This window comes from Panthera tigris, chromosome B4 (assembly GCF_018350195.1).
Source record: "Panthera tigris isolate Pti1 chromosome B4, P.tigris_Pti1_mat1.1, whole genome shotgun sequence".
Classification (NCBI taxonomy): domain Eukaryota; kingdom Metazoa; phylum Chordata; class Mammalia; order Carnivora; family Felidae; genus Panthera; species Panthera tigris.
In genome coordinates this window covers 7,192,615-7,214,111 of record NC_056666.1, presented here as the reverse complement: position 1 = coordinate 7,214,111, position 21,497 = coordinate 7,192,615, and the positions used below count along the sequence as shown (strand labels likewise).

At 51.5% G+C, this 21,497-nt stretch overlaps 1 protein-coding gene across 2 annotated transcripts; it reads right to left on the bottom strand.

Annotated features, from left to right (window-relative positions):
- Positions 1-1,309: 1,309 nt before the first annotated feature.
- On the bottom strand, positions 1,310-21,297 carry GATA3 (GATA binding protein 3). Of its 2 annotated transcripts, none has more exons than XM_042991003.1 (5): positions 20,978-21,297; positions 17,997-18,533; positions 12,496-12,641; positions 7,713-7,838; positions 1,310-3,600 (listed from the first exon to the last, which is right to left on the bottom strand). In XM_042991003.1, exons 1-5 carry the CDS (start codon positions 21,216-21,218, stop codon positions 3,316-3,318), a joined length of 1,335 nt encoding a protein of 444 aa, XP_042846937.1. In that variant the 5' UTR covers positions 21,219-21,297; the 3' UTR covers positions 1,310-3,315. The 2 variants fall into 2 exon arrangements, with proteins under 2 accessions (XP_042846937.1, XP_042846938.1); XM_042991004.1 differs by having other exon boundaries at positions 12,496-12,638.
- Positions 21,298-21,497: the final 200 nt, after the last annotated feature.

The following is a 21,497-nucleotide window of genomic DNA, read 5'->3' as shown; positions in this document are numbered from 1 at the left end:
ATGTAAATGTAAAAAACAATTCACTGCTGTGGGGAAGGTATCAGAGCAGTGGGGGGAAGGATGGCATTTGAGTTTCTGGGTTTGAATTTTGCGAACAGATCTTTTTTACTAAATTCAAGTCCGGCACACAGACGTGCAAAGGATTTGCTTCCTGCACACAGTTCTTAAATTAGGAAACACTAAAATGAAGTCCCATGATGAGGAGGAAGCTTTTAAAATGATTTTAAGGCCAAAGAAAGGCTTCGAAGATAGACAGCCACCTCAGAGGTGTGCTCTGGGGGTCCCCGCTTCTGCAGCCTTCTGTCTGCCTGGCAAATAACCCAGAGGCCGGACTGGGAGCCTCACCACGGTGCGTGTAGACAGCTCTTGAAGGGGAATACCATGTAAATGTCCCACATGTAGAGTAAGACACTGGAGTCTTGGTTTCTCTATTTCCTGATCTGCTTTAAAAAAAAAAAAAAAAAAAAAAAAAAGTGGTTTTAAATGGACTCCAACCTAGACGCTCACTAGGTATTTGTTGAGAACATGATAGAAGGGCTTAAATTCTAAATTTTAACTTCATGAATTTCCACCACCATGTACGAGGGGTTCGTAAACAGCAAAAGTGTTCAATCCCTACATCATTTATTTTCTTCCAGTATGTTGGCTTTTTAAATGGTTTAAAGAAACGGTCCAAATTTGCACATGTATTTCACACCTAACCTCGTAGGGAGAAGCGAAGGTAACTATTTCAAAAGTGAGGTCAAACGGGTTGAAAAGTAATTAGGGACGACAGTTTCCTCAAGAAGATTCCAGCAATATTTTGGCTCCCCAATCTCGTTCTAGAGTTTTCTAGAGTTTTCCTAGACTAAACCCTCTCTCACGCTGCTCTTCTATTGTGCCTTCTATTGATTCTATGTGAAGTCAAAAGAAAAAAAAAAAAAGAACAAAACCATGAAAACACACGACAGTGCTCCAAAAAAGTAACCGAATCATCGTTATCAGTATGTTTTAGATCTGTCACACGATCTTCTAGCAATATCTTAGCAGGTTCAATCAACGGACAGAATGATAAAAGGACACTTCTCTGAAGAAGTAGGATCAAAGACGCCAGCATCCCCACAGTACCCAACACACAACGTGGCTGTGTGCGTCCTGAATTTGGGATTTTTCTACGTGTGTGTGCGCACCGCCCCCACCCACCCCCCATCCCGCCCCAAGAATGTCAAGAATTTGAACTCTCTCTTCTTAAGGAGAAAGAGCACGGACTCAAATCTGTTCACGAAGAAAAGAAGTGGCAGGTCTTGAGGCATTGGAACCACACGAGAAAATCTCCCGAATTTAATACGGCAATTGATGACGATGGGAGCCCTCGGTGCTTCAAAAGTGGCTGAAAACAACGTCCCGAGTGCGGGTCATTAATCAGGAGCCAGTAAGATCTCCAGTTTGCAGCTCAGTAGGTCTCTAACTCCTTTATTTCAACATTTAGCCTTAGGTTTAAAATATTTGCTAAGAAAGCAGAGAGGCGATTAACAGAGATTTTAAAATGTGTGCCATGGTTACACATTCTGCCAACAGAGTAAAAGGAAACTATACAGCGTAAGTTACAAAAAACGGTTATTTTCGTGTTCCGCAAACATGCCAATAAACCCTCCACTGCGGTGTTATTCAACAGTAGGAAAGGAAAACAGAGATGAACTCAAGCACCGGCCCCGCGCCGTCACATCTTGCAGAGAAGCATGAGGAATCCATCGGCTGTAGTCCGCTGGTGCATCTCCGCGAGTTAATCTTCCCACTGCTCCTGCGAGGCGCCCGAGGCCCTGCGGGCCAGCAGGAGGGGCCGCGGCGCACGAGGGGACACAGAAGGTACTCCGGCCCCCCCTACCCCACTCCCCGAGAAAGCCTCTGGGCTGCACAGAGACCCCTGAAGACGCCCAGCCTCCCAAAGGAATACCTGTTGACTATCTCAGGTTTGCATGATGTCCTAGCCGCTAACGTAACACGTTTGGGTTTTGTGTTTAAATTAGCGAGAGCTACCAGATTCTAGAAGAGCTTGGCCACCGCTTTGATACGATGTTACTTGGTTGTTTTCAAAATATTTTCACTTTATTGTGTACTTTTATATTATTATCCCAACGGACTGGATGAAAGGCAGTGATCACTAACACAGAACACAACAGGGAGCTAACAATCAGGCAGGCCGCGCTCAGGACCCGGTCTGTCCAGCCCAAGTCGCTGACATGCACGTCGGTAGCTCGTACACCTGCTACCCTCATAGCACAGGCTGCGGGGTGCGGGAGGGAGGGGCCGGATGCTGCTGTGCCCTTAGAAGCTATTTAATAAATATCATCAAGGAACAAAATGGAAAATAGACCCTCCGGAGCACAGCCGCCTCAGGTCAACTGAACATCGTCTAGTTTATTCAACCAAAAAAAAAAAAAAAAACTGGAGAAAGAAGGAAAATATTAAAACAAAAAGTAGTTCTTAACACTAGCAGTAAATAAATTTGTACAACAATTCAGTCTGTATAATATGATGAAATAAATCTACATCTTTTCTTATTTTGGTGCTTTGAATTATACATACAAACAACAATTACAAGGGACTTGTTCACAAAGCTTGTGGGCCCGGAAAAGGCTTGCTGAGCCCCTCTACGGCATCGTGCGAGTGGTAACACTGATTGCCTGGGACTCACAGACTCTCCTATACAGAGAGGCCCACGGCTTTGAACAAATGATTTGCCTACGACTTTTTTCTTTTTTTTGTTGTTGTTTTTTTCCTTTTTTTTTTTTTTTGTTTTTTTGTTTTTCTTTTAATGCATCAAACAACTATGGCCAGTGAAAGGAAACAACACTGGCCGTTTGTCCATTTGAATATCAGACCTAGTTTCTTCTCCATTTCCACACTTGATTTCCCCGTATTCCTTAAAATTCCTTAAATTCCTTAAAATTGGCGTCCTTCATGCCTTTCTTACAGCTCCCCGGATGCCGTAAAGTCTTCTTCAAACGTACAGTATTTCTCACAATATAAGTTATATGCAACGTTCAGCTCAGTTGCTTGCTCGTTTGTTTGTTTTCACAGCACTAGAGAGACCCTGTTCAATAGGGAAGATGAGTCTGAATGGCTTATTCACAAATGGGATCCAGATTCAGTGACTGAGAACACAGAGGCCACAGCGAGCGCCTCTGAGAAAGTGGCAGACGTCATTTTGCTTTGTGCCTTCAAAACACGGGTATCCATCGGATCTCGGCTTCATGATACTGCTCCTGCAAAAACGCACGTAGAAGGGGCTGGAAGGACTCTCGCCCGGAGGCCTTGAAGCATCGAGCAGGGACTCTAACCCATGGCGGTGACCATACTGGACGGGTGGTGAGGTCCGAAGGAGAGGCTGGACGGTGGGTGCATGGGCGTCGGGGTGGTCAGCATGTGGCTGGAGTGGCTGAACGGGGAGATGTGGCTGAGAGAGGACATGTGTCTGGAGAGGGCGGCCGGGTTGAACGAGCTGCTCTTGGGGAAGTCCTCCAGCGTGTCATGTGCCTTCTTGCACTTTTTGGATTTGCTAGACATTTTCCGGTTTCTGGTCTGGATGCCTTCCTTCTTCATAGTCAGGGGTCTGTTAATCTAAACAAAGATCAATTTTTTTTTTTTTTTACACTTTCTGGCTGGCTCTGAAAGGGCACACAGGCTTTCACACCTCCACAGGGCTGCTCTGACCGCCCCACACCGGGGGTCTTGCTTGCAGCCGGGGCCCCTCCTCCCCCCACCCCTTCCTGTCTCCTTCCCAGGGACCAGGAGTCACGCAGATCCAGTCTGTGGAGGAGCACTGACTGTCAGCCTCGGAAACCAAGAGACCAGGGGTAAGGTGTTCCAGGCAGAGGGTGTTATTTACGGGTTTGGTTATTTTTTTAATGTTTATTTATTTTTGAAAGAGAGACAGAGTGTGAGCGGGGGAGGGGCAGAGAGAGAGAGGGGGACACAGAATCCGAAGCAGGCTCCAGGCTCCCAGCTGTCGGCACAGAGCCCAATGTGGGGCTCGAACTCACGAACCGTAAGATCATGACCTGAGCCGAAGTCGGATGCTCAACCGACTGAGCCACCCAGGCACCCCGGGTGTTATTTACGTTTGTCCACATCAGTGACTTGGAGGAGAATCTGCCTTGGGAAACTCTGCGTTCCCAGGGACCATATTCTAGAGACCTACCTACTAGGACTGCATTTCTCTGGTATCGAAAATACAATAACTGGTCTTATTTCCTTAGAATCTCCTTAGAACATTTCATGAGCGCGGAGGCACCTGGGGAATCTTCAAGAAGGAAATAACATCTTGTCTCCTTCTCCGACATCTGTGCTGCGACCATAAAACCACAGCCAACGCGATCGACCTTAAGGGTGTAGGTCTGTCTGCCCTGACAGACTAGCGTCGCACCCCTGTTCAAAGTAATTTTTGGTCGCCTCTCTCCTGCCCGGCTTTATCGGAGTAAGAGGCGCTGTAAGATCTTCCCCTGGAACCTGAAGGCTCTGGGGTCGTGTTTTACCGCAGCGGGTCTCTCCACAAGGTAGTCTCTTGCCCCTGTCACAGCAACTTTGATGACTGAAAGTTGCAATTCCCGCCCGGTTCTGACTGTGCACTTCTAGACCAACGGCCCCCCAACCCGTCACCAAGGACTCGACGACCACTTTGGGGCGCGCAGTACTGGGCCGGCATGCGGGCACCCTCGTCCTGGAAATTGTGCAGCAGGAGCGAGCTCCAGGAAAGAGACAGGCAAGGCCCTACCCCAAAGGCCTTCAGCTAGTCTGCGGCACCCGAGGCGGCATGCCATTCTCTCTCTTTTCGAGAAGCTTCTGTCTGTTTTGTTTTTAAAATACATTTTCCCGGTGGGGAAGACAGAATCAAGACAGGGGACTTTACAGAGCATCAGAGACCGCTCCCCACAAGGAGTCAGAATGGGATTAAACTCAATTGCAGACAGCTGCCCCACACAGCGGACCACACATCTGGCCACACGTCGTCGGGATGTGGCAAAACAACTCAAGGAGGCGATGTCAGGGTCTCGGTCGTTGCTGACTCTGCAGGGACAAATGTCATCTTCCACCCGGGCCCTCGAGGGGGAGAAAGACAAGAGGCTCCCTCATGCTCTCATGGCTCTAGGATCTACCTGTCCGCTCCCAAAGCTAGAAAGGGCAAGTTCAGGAAGAGAGACTCCAGCCGTCGAGAGAGAGAGAGAGGCGGCCAACCAAGTTTCTGGAAGCAGTAGACACACAGCTTCCCGAGGCTGAGCTGGGAGAGGTCACCCTGAAGAGGGGCACAGAGCCACATGCTGGAGCTGAGACCCAATTCCCCCCTCGCACCAGGAAGGCAGAGGAGCTAAAAGGTCACTGCCAAAAGCACATCTCAGGGTTCCTTCTTCAAAGCGACAATCAAGATAAAGACGCAGACTACAGAGGTGATAGGAATCTATTGTCACATCAAATCTTCCCCCAAGATAATGTCTAGACACACAGCTCTTTACCTGGTATCTAGATATACACAGCCAGATATCTAAATATAATATCTAGTTACCCAGATAGCAGCACAGACCCAGATAACTAGTCTCAATGCCACCTAGAGACACTGATCCTGAGATAGGTAGTTATCGAAACACCTAGATAAGAGGAAAGGAACTATACATAAACATATACAGGTATCCAGGTGGGCATAACCAAACATGATGTGATGAGAACGTTAATAGATTATAATCTCCTGTCGTTAAATACACATCAATTGCCTCCTTCTGTGAGGTCTTGCTAAAGCAGCGAAGACAGAAAAACCACGCCGGCCAGGGGAGCAAGTTTCTCTCCCAGGAGGGAGCAGCAAAGAGGGTTCCCTGACTGTTCTTTGATTTGATGAGAAATCGATCCCCTTCAGAACTTTGTTTAGACTGGACACAACTGAGCCCGTATCTCATCGTGGCTAAGTCGTCAGAGAAATTTAGAGCCGGGTAACTTCCCACCGTTCCCGGGCTCCTCTGGGAATAGGGAAGACAATTCCTCGCTTTGAACTGAACTTCTGGCACATTCTGAACTGAGAAAGTGTTCACTTTCCACTGGTCCCTATCAGTCCTGACGCCACTGACCTCCCCGGAAGGCCTGTGCTGCTCGGAAATCGGTCCTGCCCGGCTCTTCCGTTCCATCAGCCATGTCCGTTTGCACAAGACAGTTGATTCTCTGAGTCATAACTTCTTCAAGTACAGCGGAAATAGAATAATTTCTGCCCTGTCTACATCATGGGACTACCTGAGGCTCAAAGGTAATCAAGCAACTTGAAAGTTCTTTGAAAACCATGAGTTACAGCCAAAAGCAACCGGAGAGGCTGGGCTGATGACTGGCTAGCCCATAAACTCTGATGCCCCGAACCTTCCAGAGTTTAATCACAAATCTGTTTATCTCCACTGCAGTGAGCAAGTGAGTCCCCAAAGTGAAAACGGAACTAGGGTTTCATTGCTGATAAACAGGTATACACGGCATTCGGCATTCGGAGGATCTGAGAGACAAGAACTAGAAAGGCCAGTTCCGCTAGGCTGGGTGTTGCACGGGGACCAAGTCAGGAGGGGATGACACCAAAGGCAGGCACATGAGGGTTGCGGGGTCCCTGGGAAATCGCAGGAGCTTATTCCCAAGAGGCAAAAAGGGACCGGGATGCTGGGACCACCCTGAGAAGCTCTCTGGGACTGCGAAACTCTAAGCAGAAGAACTTCCTCCCGACTCCCAGCTAGGGTGAACGTGCCAGGGAAACGGCCCTGAGCAAGACGCGCGCCTTCTCCCCGCACCGCCGTGGCCTCCGCCAAAGTCACACCGTCAAAGATGCTTTAGGAGAATCAGAGCAAAAGAGGACAGTGAGAGAGAGCCGGAGAGAGAGAAATGGTCCTTCTTCCTCTGGGAATAATTGAACCTCAAGCCTCATTAGGTCATGGCCTGTCAGCCGGAGTTATTTCAGGAAAAAAAAAAAAAAAATCCAGGATTTTTTTTTTTTTAACGTGAACATATCGCAAACCGGGAGGACCCCCAGTGAAAAGACCAGAAATGACCCAGCGGAGCCCAGGTGACTGACGGGCAACTCTGCTCACTCTGCTCACACGACACAGAAGAGGAAACGAGGGTTTCTTTCAACCCTGCTCTCTGGATAACCTCACTCCACTGCTTCCCTCCGTTCTCTGCTGCTTAGGACAAAGACACCTTGGCCACATCTCGCAGACGCTTCATCCCATGTCTTTGCGGCTGAGAATCCACTTAAAATTCACCACAGAGGTGAAGAGCTTCTGCCCCTTTGAGTCACCGAACTGTCCTCTGTCTGAAGACTTCCTGTGCCACGCATCACACTTTCTTGCGTGCCCTCTCTCTCTCTCTCTCTCTCTCTCTTGCAAAAAGTTGAAACTCTCAGGAACACCACGCTATCACTGTTTTCCCAAGGGAGGACGGGGAAGCCCGGAGCGGGCCCACCGTGGACGCCGGGGCGCTGCATCGCACAGCATCGTCCACACCAACCTGGGGGACCCGCGTCGTTCTCTGCCCTAAGCTCTCCGGCCTCCGCACGGCCGCGTTGTGCCAAGTCGCTTCCCTATTGCACTGTTCACCTGAGGCCTGTTGCTGGGCCCGGGGGACGGCCATCAAATGCAGAAGGAAGCCTGCGGTGGGTGACGGTGTCTCCTGGGCACCCGCCCCAGGCCGGCCGCCGGTCCCGGCCCCGTGACACTTACATTGTGTAGTTTGTAGTACAGCCCACAGGCGTTGCAGACGGGGTCTCCGTTGGCATTTCTTCTCCAGAGAGTGGTAGTGGTGGTCTGACAGTTTGCACAGGACGTTCCCGCTCTTCTCGCTGCCGACTGGGAGTAGGGGCGGAGAGGGAGGGAGAGGGAGGGTAAAATCAAACCAGATGTTAAATGTGTTTTCAGAACTACAGAGACAGACTTAAAAAAAAAAAAAAGAAAAGAAAAAGAAAAGAAAAGAAAAAATTGTCATTGTCATTGAAATCAAACCTAGTAAGTGGCCCCCATGAAAATAACAAAGACCCCAAAAAGCTGCCTCAAGAAGAAAACTACAGGTGATCGCTGGCAGGAGAGCAGGTGAGACCGTGGTCCGGTGGTCAGGGCGTAACCTGCCGCTCCCCAGGCTGGGGTCCAGAGGGTCCGAGAGCCCACGCCACCTCCCTGGTCGCCAGATGTTTAAGTTTTATGGGTGGCAACGCGGAATTCCCCTGATTCGTTTTGGTACCGGGCTCTTGGGGGGGGGGGGGGGGGGAGGGTCTTTGTCAGGGGCAACCGTGAAAATAGCAATTCTCAATTCTCCACGAGGCGATCGGCCCATCACAACGCACGAACAGCACACGAAGAGGAAGCCCAAACATCGAGAGCACTTGACAGATCCCAAACGAAGAAATTCTGGATTAGAAAGAGAACAGAGGGCCAGCACAGTAGGAGAGTGTCCGAGTGTGTCTGTGCGTGTGTGTGTGCATGTGCACGTGTGGAGCTCCCAGGACCTGCCCTCTTAGGAAGCACCAAGCACGACGCCCAAGCCTCAAACTGGCACCGGCCCATCCTTCCAGGCCGTGTCACTCCTGGCGACTGCCACCCTCACTCCCCTTAGCTGGCTTCCAGCTCATGAGACAAACTGAAAGGCACGAAGAATTCGGCTCATCAACAGAACACCTCCCTGCCCAGCTCTCGTTTCATTTCACCTTCGTGAAATTAGGTATTTCCTACTCGCTGCTCACAGGGCAGAATAGTTGTAGGTCAGATGTCAGACTCAGCTTGAATTTTAATTATTCGGTTGTGTCACTGCCTTCATTTCCTCGAAGAGGGAGATTTTTCTTTCGCTTTTTGATGCACTTAAATTTACAGGGGTGCTATTCTCGACGTCCGTGCTTTAAAAACAATTTTTTTTTAACTCGAAAAGTTTCCAGAGAAAATGAAGTTGGACCTATTACCTTTGCTGTCAACCCCTCATCCCCCGACATAAACAGAAAGTTTTAACTGCAGAAGTATTCCCTGCTCTGGACTCAAATATATTATCAAAAGTGAGAGAAAGAACAAGAATTCAGCTATCTGTGATCAAGAAAGTTCTGGCATGTTTATAAAAGCCTGGAACATAGGGATCGTGGTGTGCCTTTCCATCAGTATTTTATCAGGTAAAAAGTTAGGCAGTTGCCAGATATGGGAACCCTGGTGGAAATTCTCAATTAACCCGACTGACTCCCTTCCTTTAACACCACTAAATTGTCCCACAGACGTGCTCCTTTTCCTGGAAGCTTCCATAGCAGGGTCACGGGTTTCGTTTGTTTTTTAGATTTTTTTTTTTCGGTAATTCTTTATTTTCTGTGCTCTAAAAAACTGGGAATTAAAAATAGTTCTCGGGGCGCCTGGGCGGCTCAGTCGGTGAAGCGTCCGACTTCGGCTCAGGTCATGATCTCACGGTTCAGGAGTTCGAGCCCCGCGTCGGGCTCTGTGCTGACAGCTGGGAGCCTGGAGCCTGCCTCGGGTTCTGTGTCTCCCTCTCTCTCTGCCCCTCCCCCACTCACTGCCTGGCTTTCTCTCTCAAAAATAAATAAATATTAAAAAAAATTTTTTAATAACTTAAAGAAAAAAAAACAGCTCTCATCTGTCATAACTAAAAAAGTTCTACTTTCCGGCTGCCCGTTTTGGAATAATTCACCCTAGTCCTGACCTCCTCTAGATGCCCATGCCCACCTGCCTTGATGAAATGTGCTAAGCTGAGACGCATAGAACTTTCACTCGCATGCTCTTGGGAAGAAAACGATACATAAAATCAGCGCTTCATGATTCTGACAATGATGTTACCGTGTGATTATTACTATCTTCCTGTACTTTCTTCTTTAAAAGAGATACTCAGATATAGTAGATTAATATCTACCCAGGCACCAGATTTCCCAGCTCAGCAACTTTAAATGTGTACTCCAAGCACACACTGCCAGCGGGTCAAATTCAAGCTCCAGACGATGAGGTTCCTGGTGTTAGTCCCTCCCCGTATAGTGACAGCCACATAAATACCAGCAGCCTCAGAACACGTCTCTGGTCCACAGACTCTAGGCGAATTTATACAGACCCTCTAAAAGCCACAGTGTTTGGTTCACTAGCGGGAGACAAAGTACATTAATAAAGCAAACTACCCAGCGAGCCCTCAGACACACGGAAAACCTGGCAACACGAGGGAAAAAATATCGTATGGATCTTCTCTGCAGTCATCTCTTCTCTTTCCTGCTGGAGTGTATTCAGTGTTAGGCAGGCATCATGCATAAGAACTAGCTCCAGGATGGGCTGGGTGTTCTGCATTGAATCTGCAAATGCGCAAAGCAAAAATAGCAAACCGGAGACTGGCACGAAGGAACAGGAATTATAGGAAAGAAGACAAAGAAAGTTCTAGGTACTCAGAAGTCAAATACATCTAAGGACGGGGAAAAAAAAAATAGCTCTCTATCCTGAATGCGCTTGCTCTGAGTAGCTCTCTGGAGCAAATGAATTCTATGGAACTAAAGATGTAAAACCACCCAGAACAGATGAGTAAGAAAGAAAAGACACTTTAAATGCGACAGCCAATGAACTCCGGTATTAAAAGAAATTATTACTCAGAGTTCTGGAGACTTATGAAAGATGAATGAAGACACGCGTCTATAAAATGCACGTAGAGCCTTCCTATGCGATCTGCCCAGACAGTAGAAACCCCAAGAAAATGTCAAATGCACTCTCACTCATCATTCAGCCCATCGTCTGAGACTTTACACCCTCTTTTTCCTTCTTTATGTTTTTGCCTTAGAAAAAAAGTCCAGTTATGCTGATGGTACGATGCCTTATTTGAACGAGAAAATTTTTGTTGTTAGTTATGTTTCTTTTCCTCTCTTTCTTTTTTTCTTTCTTACTTTTTTTTCTTTCCTTCTTTCTTTCTTTTTTTTTTTTTTCTTACTAAGGCCAGGTTTTGAGTGATTCAGAACATTCTTTTGTGGTGCGATCATATTCATTCTGTGCTAACACCTCCAGCCATTTTTTTTTTTTTCAAACACGTCTTGTTCTGATATGTTCAAACATCTTGATGTTTAGGTTGGGGAAGCTGAGTTGCTGTTTATGAGTTATCTCCAGTGCTCAGATATCCGGCAGCTTTTTCCTAGGAAGTTAGCTTTGCACATGAGAGAAAGGAAAAAAAAAAAAAAAAAAGAAAAACCCAAGTGCATGGGGACAAGCAGGGGGAGGTTGAGAAAGGCTGGCGAAGGGGGCAAAGATCAGAAGGAATAAAGCTTAGAGACCACGGATCGCCAAAAATTAAAGTCACGTGGGCACTTCCATCCCTAGAAAGTTTTTCCTTCTGAAAAGGATGCGAAAGGTGTTGAGTTGCACTAAAATCTGATGGAGATGACAAATAATTCTTTGAAAAGAATACAGAAGATTTGTCTGCCCCCCACCCCGTCACCACACACACACACACACACACACACACACACAGACACAGACAGACACACACACACACACACACACACACCCTTAGAATTTGATGGATGCTACCTTTATCCATTAATCTGCGTGGGGAAATTCCCCTCCTCCCCTCTCTGCTTGGTGAATGTCATCACCACAAAAAGCATTTTGATCTCTTGACTGTGGTTAGGGTTGTCATTTGCCAAGCCTGCTTTTATTTGTCTGTTGCATACACTTGGTACTCAATCCGAGCCTGAGGTACCAAAGACAAGCTTACAAATGAACTTCTGTTGATTTTCTTTATAAATGTTTGGTGGTGCCAGGTTTCCTTGAGTATTATTCCTAAAGGTCGAGACATTTAAGAAAGAAAGAAGCGGGGGACCAAAAACCCTCACCCTACCGACAGGAGTTCAAAGGGAAACTAAGACCAAATGCAGGAGACAGGAGACCAAGAGGCAGGACAGGAATCACACAAGTTTTTCCCAAAGGAATTAGCTGTGGCAAGTTCCCAATTCTCAAGACCACGGAAGAAGGCAAACTCCGCCAGATTCACTGGCCGCTGCTCGAGAAACTCAGTTAATTGGCCCCATCAATCTTCAAGCATGGGCTCATGAGACTCATCCACGGCACGAAGGAAGCGCACTGAGACCGTGCTCACTAGGAGCCCTGGCACTTAGGGACACGTCCTAGATGGTGGCTGGAACATTCCGTCTGCGTCCTACCTGTCACAGTGATTATCCGCGAATCTTACAATCGCTTGCTGGCGTCCCGTTAAAGCTCTCATATAAATACATTAGGGATTCGATCACCAGAAAGCCAGCATCCTTAAAAATTTGGTAAGGGACTTAGGAATTGTCAAGACGAAAAAGAGGGAGAGCTTTTCTGTACGTCTAACTTGAGAAAAGAAAAGGGGAGGGGAAAAAAAACAAAACTATCCCAAGCAAGCTGACATGATTTTGAGCTGTCCTGCCAATTTCCTGCAGAAAGCTCTCCTTCCTGAAGAGAGGAAATTAACAACACACAATGGTTTGTGTTAGATCAGTGCTTCTCTGGGGGGACTCACCAGCCTTCGCTTGGGCTTGATGAGGGGTCGGTTCTGTCCGTTCATTTTGTGGTAGAGCCCACAGGCGTTGCACAGGTAGTGCCCGGTCCCGTCACGTCGCCACAGCGGGGTGGAGGTGGCCCCACAGTTAACGCACTCCCTGCCTTCTGGAAACAAGATCACACATAAGTCACTTATGGAGGAAAAACACACAGAAAAAGCTGACAGCGCTCCCTCGGAACGAGGGAAGGAAAGTAGAATCAAGAACTTTCTCTCTTCTCCCTCCTTTAGGAAACTTTCCTACCCCCACCTCCCTCCAGGTGGCTCCCAAGTGGACAAGGGTCACCGTGTGGCCCCGTCCACATTCAGCTCTGGCCCCAAGAAGGGACACATGAAGAAAAGGCAGCAGGACCTTGCTCTGGGGCTGCCTGACTTGACGAGGAAGATCAGGCACAGCCAAGGAGGAAGGCAGATTTGAACTTGAAATAGTTCCCTGAGAAAATTCTGAGGCCTGGGCAACGGCAGAGCAAAACATTCCACTCATTTCCTTCAAAGGAAAATAAAGGTGCCTCGTTATCATCGCCAGGTCTGTCTCCGCAGATTGATTCAACCACGGAGATTAGGACGGTGGTGGAAAAGGAAAGAGTAATCAATGGCGAGATAGATAAACAGATAATAAATAGATGAATAGATCGATCAATCGGCTGATTGATTTCAGGACCCCAGGCTTTAGATTTTACTTCCAGTAAAACTGCAAACGTCCCTGGCTGGCAAGTAATAGATGAAGACCCAGCGGGATCCACTCATTTCTCCCACCATCTTTTTTCTCTCCAGAAAAGGCCAAGGTTTTCTAGAATTTTCCAGCCACTGTGCCAGAGACTGAAGGGTAAGTGTGACCCCAGCTGGACCAGGCCAGGAGGTGTTGGAAACGGTGCAATCTGCAGGCAAGGCCCCTGGAGATGTTGGCGGGAGGAGAGCAGCGTGAGGGGCAAGATCAGAACAGGCCAGTTAAGGAAAAATGGGGTGGGGTGGGGGGGGCTCCTGGTCGGCTCCTTAACCTAGGCCTCTCTACAGTTGCTTTTTCCAAAAAAACAAATAAACAAAATAAACAAAAAAACCGGCCCGGCCGGTTCACTCAAGGGCCAGGGAGAGTGACCCAGACCCATCTCCGGAGGGAAAGCTGCTGGAGAGACTCCCTCAAAACGGCACTTGAGGACCACAGGGGAGAGTCCAGTCCCTGATTTCTTTGCAACTTCTTCGGGAGAAGGAAGGGGAGGCAGTTTCTAGGAGAACCTGCCCAGCTCTTGGGGGGGCCTCATCCTCCAAGGCCAGGTGTGGACCAGTGGCTCCGCAGGCCACACCCCAGACCGGGAGAAGCCCCCTCACCCCCACTCCGCCCCCCCACCCCCGACCCCCGACCCCCCCGGAGGGGGCCGGCAGGAGCCAGGGGCCCCACCAGAGCTGGTCTCTCTAGGGGACTTTCTCTGGAGGCGCCAGGGGGGAGGTTTGGGAGGAAGGAAGGGGAGAAAGACGAGCCCCCAAAGGTTGTTTCGTTTTAGGAGATTAATCGGCTAACTCCAAACCACCAGGGACACAGGGTGGAGGAAGAAAACCGGGCAGGCTGCTTGGGAATCTGGCCGGCTCCCTGTACAAGGAGAACAAGGCTGGCTCGAGGGCTCTGGGACCTGTTTGGCCTTTGGAAGCCCCTAAACCAAGTATGAAGAACTTGGGGGGGGGGGAGGGGTTCACATCTATAAGCCTGTTTTTTGTGGGGTTTTTTTTTTTCCTCTAGGGACAGGGTCTGGGAAAGGAAAAAGACTTTCAGAAATGGAGGGGTTTTGCCTGACATTGGAGTTCACGATGGTACTGAATAGTTTTTGTCCATTTTCCTTTTGCAAAAAAAAAAAAAAAAAACCATAAGGAGTTAAGAGAAATTCTATATTTTTTTTCCTCCAAATTCCATAAAAGGTCTACAGAGAGCCTCCCAAGAGCCCCTGAGATTATTACAAACACGGGCAGTAGTGTTCCAGGAGCACATGGGCAGATGTCCACCATTTCCACCAGACCTCAGAAAGGCTGGGGACTGAACTACATCCAGACACCTTGCACTGGGGTCAGAAGCCGAGGCCGGCCGGGGGCAGGCGAGGGGGAGGCAGGGAGGAAGAAGGAAAGGGCGAGCGGTCAAGGAGGTGCCAGCCAGGGGGCGGGTGGGCCACGGGCCCCAAGTAGGCACTGGGTCGGCCCCTTCTGGGGTGACAGCGGTCTGGCTGTCACCTGGGGTGACAGGTCCCGGCTCGGCCCCCAGGCCCACTCCCCGTGACCTGGCAAGACGGGGCCTCTCAGGTGCCCACTTTTTCTGTCCCTTTCTTCCCGGGGCTCAGGCAGGGGCTCGGGCAGAGGCTGGGGTGGAGTCACCCTGCGGCTGGTGTGGGGCGGGCAGCCCCGTTCCTAGGCACCTGGGCCGGGGGATCTCCCAGCCTGACGTGAGCAGTCAGATTTCCTTTCCTCTGTCAGGCAGTGGGGAGGGTGACAGCTTCCTTTTCAGAGGGACCTTCAAACACGAGCAACGGTTGCCTCTTCAGCGAGGCTCTGCACACTAGAGCAATTTTCTGTCTTGATTCACTCTGCAAGTTTGCGATTGCCTTGTCTGGGTTTTTCTTATTTTTTTTCCCCCCTTTCTCATTGTTGCCAAACAACTGATTTTCCTAACGGAGGCCCCGACTGTCTCCCGCTTTCTTTCCCCTCTCCTCGCTCACTGCCTGGTGTGAGCTGTTCAGACAGACACCTCTCTCTTAGGTGACAAGAACCACAGAGGCCTCCTGACATTCGACCGCCATTTTCAAACACCCCCTGGCCTCCAACTGAAATCCTGAGAAACTGGGCTGGACGGAAGGGGGGGGCGGGGGGGTGGTTGCTCGCAGAGGCTTCCAGATGCCCGCGATCAGACAAGGGTAGGGACAGCTGAGAACTGGCCTCTTTGCTAAAAGGCTTGGTCTTTTGTTTGTGGAGGGAGACCCAGCACTGACAGCCCGGGCGGGCGTTAAAAAAGCACTAGGTGCCCTAACCACTGTTCAACCGTTTCTCCCAACGGTGACAACCCTCCCTCCCTTCTCCCGTCTCCACCTTCGGCAAGTGAGTTTGTAAAGAAGACTTGAAAAAAAAAAAAAAGCAACCACTAAACCCAGAGAACTCCATCCTCAAGAGAAGTGTGACACTGACACCCCCTTTACCCAGAAGGGTCTGGAAACCCTCCTTCGTGCTCCCACACTCCCGAAAGTCCCAGCTCCCTGGCTGCCCAGATGGGCTGCTCTGGGGTGTCTGACTGTGAGAGAGGGATAAAAAGGGGGAAGTAAAAAGCCAGATTGCAATGTCTTCTCTCTTCTCCCTCCTCCCCCAAAATATAAAAAGTAGATGATAAAAATAACAATAATAATAATAATAATAGGAGCATAGGTGCTCCTGGTTCTAGTTTAGGGTAACTGCGGCTCTTTCCCCCCCACCACCCGCCCCCAAAAGTTCAGGGGAAAGAGGGAGAGAAAAAGGAAATGACTCTCGGAAGACTGAAGGTGTAGACGCAGAGGGGCGAGAAACCAGAGGCTCTTGGAAAAGTCGCTCTGTTCTGTCCCCTCCCCCCCACACACACACACAAACCACTACGCCGGCCTCAGATACCACGACCTGCCCCCAAAACTTGGCGCCTCCCAGAAAAGAGAACTTTAAACAAACAAAAAAAAAAAAAATCCCATCGCTAACCTCAAAATGCACCGGTTTGTTCTCTGTGCCATCAGTCCTCAAAGCCTTGACCTAATCCCGGCTTTTCTGAGCAAAGCTGAACCCCATTTCTCTCGAACCCTCCACCCCACACCCCAGCCTAGCGGCGAGGCAGCGTGGCCACTTTCCTCCGCCCGGTCTCCCTTCCTCTTGCTTTCTCTTAGACTCCACCAGCTAGCCTACCTCCCTCTCCCTCTGCCGACTTTCATGTACTGAACACGCAGGTCTGAGTTCTTCTGTCAGCCTAACCGCATCCGGACTCTATTAAAGTTCCTGGCGCGGGATAAACAATGCGACTGTCGCGTGCAGCAGTCTGAAAATAATTGGATTAGCTAAAACATATCAACTAAATAGAGACAGTCCTGCCCAGGCAGTCAGAGTGAATGTCACCCTGGAAAAAAAAAAAAAAAAAAAACCCTGAAAAGTGATCTCATGGTCACTGGGCTCCCAGGGTCCTCCCTCGGAAGTTTCTGAAACCGGGGTTTTACAAACCCTGTGTCAAGACCGCTCGTCCTACCCCTAAAAGAGCGAGCGATCTTCATCCCGTCTTTGTATGTTAGGAGCTCTATAGATAGAGGGCAGAGGTGAGACGTTGGAAGGAGCCAGGACAGAAACACCCACCCCTGAAACGGAGCCACCCGAGGAGACAGAACCCTCTTTGAAAAAATCGTCTTTTTAAAATACAGTTAAAGCTCAAGGGAGAGAATCCCGAGGTCTCTCAGCCTCTCTGGTTAGGAGCAACGTTGGCGACGGATTATTTTATTTTGAAAGCCAAGATATTTGGTGGGGGTTGGGTGTCTTGTTTTGTTTTCTACAGCAAGCGTCTACACCAAGAGAATAAAACGCAGCGGACTTTTAGACAGGGGGTGCTCGTTTGAGGGAGGATGTGCGGAGGAAGCAAGAGAGACTCACACCTGGGGAATGTTGTTCAGTCCTCCCTACCTCTTCTGGCTTCAGCTCAGGGGAGGACTAGGTCCTACGACGCCTTCCTGCCACCACCACCCTCACCCTCCCGCCCTCCACCCCCCTGCCCCTGCCTGCGTTACCGCTTTCAGGTAGCTGGTCCATCTGCCTTCTGATTTGCCTTCCGGTTTCCCCAGGGCAGAGCCCCCCTCTCTCCCAGAAGTTGGGATGACAGCCCCCTTTTCCATGCCAAGAATGCGCGTGCTGTTTTTGCCAGGGTCCCGACCACCCCCACCCAAATACCCCCACGCCTTCATCATACACGTCTGTCTGAGGGGCTGTCCTGTCGGCAGGACCCCCTCCGAGCTCAGCCTGGAGGAAGAGGCAGCCGCAGAGGCCAAGGGGGGAGGGGGCGGTCACAGGACGGACCTGTGCTCGCTAAGGTTTCGTTTCAGCATTAAACACTAAAGATTTATTCCCTCGGCTTCCCATTTGGTCTCGGAAACGGACTAAAGGTTACAGGCAGAACCCGGAGGTCCCCAGGCAGGCAGGACAGGGTATTTGTTTTTGTTTGTCTTTTTCCTTTCCAGCTCAAGGGGGTGAGGTAAATTGGATCCCACTTCCCCTCTGCTCGGAGGACTGGAATGAGATAGGACACACCTCATTCTTTCCCCGCTGGAAGAATGGGAAGAAATCAAATCTCAGAAGGGTCTGGAACACCAGCCAGCTCCCCTGAGGGGCCAGACTCTAGCTCCCTCCTCCCTGCCCTGGATTTAGGGGAAGGGAGAGGTGGGGGGAGGAGAAAGGACCTGGCGCGTAGGGGTGGGGGGAGCGGAGATGGTTCCTACCTGTGCTGGATCTCGCCTTGGGCCTCGACTTACATCCGAAGCCGGTGGGGGAGCCCCCCAGCAGGCTGCTGGGCGGGAAGAGTCCGGAGCTGTATTCGGGGACGTAGGGCGGGTAGGTGGTGATGGGGTGGTGGGCCGACGAGGCCGCCCCTCCCAGGGTGGTCATGCTGCCCCGCGAGTGCGTGGACTCGAGCTTCATGCTGTCGGGGAGCGGCACCTGGTACTTGATGCACTCCTTCTCGTCCTGCCGCGCCGAGCCGGCCGAGCCCGGGGTGGACAGCGACGGGTCGGGGGAGACGTCCTTCGGCGGGGTGGGCGGGAAGGTGAAGAGGTGCGGACTGGAGTGGCCCGCCGACAGCGAGGAAGACGAGGCCGGGGGGTAGACGGAGAGGGGCCCCGGGGAGCCGTGGTGGATGGACGTCTTGGAGAAGGGGCTGAGGTTCCAGGGCGAGGCGGTATGGTGGCTGCCCAGGGCTTTGCCGCCGTCCAGCCAGGGCAGGGATCCGTGCAGCAGAGGCGGACGGCATACCTGACTCCCTGCGCGGGGACGGGGGATGCAGGGGGAGGGAGGGAGGGAGAGAGAGAGAGAGAGATGCCCGTGAGAGCAGCTTTGGGAGGGGGGGACCCTCGGACGCATCTGGGGTTCCTCCCCTCCACCCCAGCCTCCCCGCCGGGCAGTCCCAAACAGTCCCGGGCGCAGGCCCGCTCCCTCGTCCAGGCCGGCCGCCGGTACCTTGGCCAGCACACCCTCTACACCCATCTGTGCCACACCAATGTCCCATCAGATCCAGCAGCACGAAGGGCCTGTGTCTGACACCCGAGAGGTGCTGGGAGGGAGTGGAGACGGCCCCTGGGCTTATTTGGGCTCTCCAGATACACTTTCTGAATGGCATCCCTGCAGTCCCTCTCCAGAACCTGACTTGATTTATTGGTTTCCATCAATGGCCCCGCGTCCCCCTTCCCAGACCTGATCCCAGCCAGCCTGATAAGAGAGTCGGCTGTGAATAATGAGGCCTGAAGGGGTGAGCCTGGCCGCACAACTGCTCCGCACCAGGAAGATACTCGGACCCTGGAGACAGGCCCAGCTCCCCGGCCCCCGGTGCAGGAAGGAGAGGGCTTGGAAGGGAGGAGGGGGAGCCTCCGGGGGTTCCCTTCAAGTGGCCCCTCCGCAGTGCCTTCACGACTGGCAAGGCCTGAAACGCGATTTGCAAGGAAACAGTAATTGCTCAGACCACCGGAGGAAGTTTGCCAGGCTGGGCCCTGCCTCTCCCACTCTCCCAAATCCTTTAGAGAGAAAAATAAAGTAACTCTCATTCGCCCTCAAAGTTGTGACTCCCCCAGGGCGAATTTTCACCGGAGCCCCCGAGACACGAAATTCCATTTTATGTGTTTACAGCTGACTTATCCACACAGCACAGTCAGCCTGCATTTGAAACACGCAGTTTTAAGATGACCGTAACTCAGACAACTCCATCCACTCCGAGAGGGGGCAAATGCAAACCATAAGTGCAAATCCACACGCGTATTGATCTTTTAATCCACTACCTGCCTCAGCATTTGACATTCTATTTAACCATTAAGAACAATACTGAAACTAAAATCTTGAGAGAGGAAGGGGAGGGGAGGGGGAAGGAGAGTTCTCTGAACGCCAAGGGGTCAAGATTCATGTTATGCAGGAAGTAGTATAGTAAATAATATTAAGCCTGCTTCTACGTTTCCACTTAACTGCTGATCTGCACCGAACCAGGGCAAAGAGCGCCCCATCCGCAGAGACAATGGTTTAATAAAGCCCGGTGACAACAGGGCAGAGGATGCCTGCTGCAGGAGGGACTGTGTCATCGGCGACACGGGGACCAGGGAACCCTCGGTCGCCTGGAGAGAGGCTCCCATCTTCTCTGCCTGAAATTGTGCCTCTGTTTCTTCTTCAGGAACCCACGGAGGCTGGAAAGCTTAGAGCTCCCCCCTGCCCCCAACCACACAGGGCTGGATTTCTTAACATTTCAGAACTCTTACCAACTTTTCAAGGTGAAAGAGAAAGGAGAAAACAAAACAAAACAAAAACAAAAGACAACTGGAATCGCCCCCACGTAAAAAAGAAGCCCTGTGGTGGATCCTAACTCTTCTCCGCGAGCCTAATGGGACTGTCGTAGGCCGGAGGGGACAGTAAGGCGAGAGTTTTGGGGGAGCAGGCAATGGGGCAACCTAAAAACAAGACGCAGGAAAATTCTGTGCAGCCGGGAATCTAGGAAAACTCCGAATGTCTCAAATTTAAGACAGCAGTGTCTCCAGCAAAACCCGCTCAAGTTCCAGAATCCCATTCCCCAGAGCCAGGAAGCAGGGGACCTGCCTGGCCACCGAATGCACTCGCTTTGGGGAAAGGTTGAAAAAGTAATAATCATAAAACCAAAACAAAAACGGGGGTGTGGATAAATCTCTCTCGGGCCTTTCTGCAGAGGTGCCGGAAAAAGAAACTGAGGCACGCTGGCCGAAGCCCCTGGAGACAGAACTCCAGGCTAGCTGGGGGAGCGGGACCCTCTGAAGGAACCGAGCGCCAGCCGGTTTGGCGGCGTCGGCTGCGGGCCCAGCGAGCCGCGGCCGCAGAGGCAGAGCCCGGGCTCCCCGCGCCCCGCACCGCGGAGGCCCCCGGGGACCTGCGGCCGCCCGGGGAGAAGAGGGGGGCGGCCCGGCGCCCTCCAGGTGAGCGCCAGGCCCCAGGCGCGCCGGCCGCGGAGAGACGCCTGCTGCGACTTTTTAAAAACACACTCTCGCGGCGGCTGAGGCTGCTTCCTCGCGCATTTCCGGGCCCCAATTTAAAAAAAAAAAAAAAAAAAAAAAAAGTGGCAGGAGCGGCACTTGGGGGCTCTCGCGGGGTCTGCCCACCCCCTGGTCGCTCCCCGCCTCCGGGAGCCGGGCCGGGAGTGGGGAGGGGGAGCGGCGGCGGCTGGAGGGCGGGGGGATCCCCGCACCCGGGGCGCACTCACCGTGGTGGGTCGGAGGGTACCTCTGCACCGTGGCCCTCACTGAGTTTCCGTAGTAGGAAGGGACGTGGTTGCCTTGACCGTCGATGTTAAAAAGTACATCCACCTCCTCGGGCAGGGGGTACTGCGCCGGGTCCATGTAGGAGTGGCCGAGGCCCGGGTGGTGCGTGTCCGGGTGCTGGCCGTTGAGGACCGCGGGGTGGTGGTGGCTCACCCAGCGCGGCTGGTCCGCCGTCACCTCCATGGCCCCGGCTGCGCTCGCGCCCTCTCGCCGGGCCCGGAACCCGCGCGCGGAGAGGGAGGGCGGTCGGGCTGGGAGGTCGCGGGGGGGAGGTGGGGGGGGCGGGAGGGGGAGCTCCGAGGCGCTGCAGGTGCTGCTGCCGTCGGAGGGGCGGGGGTCGTTTAACGATTTGCTTTCAGTGGGGCAATGTTGGAAAGGTGGGAAGGAAAGGCGAGCGAAGAAGGGGAGGGGGAGAAAAGTCTTTTAAGTGGTCGCTTAGCAAGGAGAAGAAGAGGAAGGAAA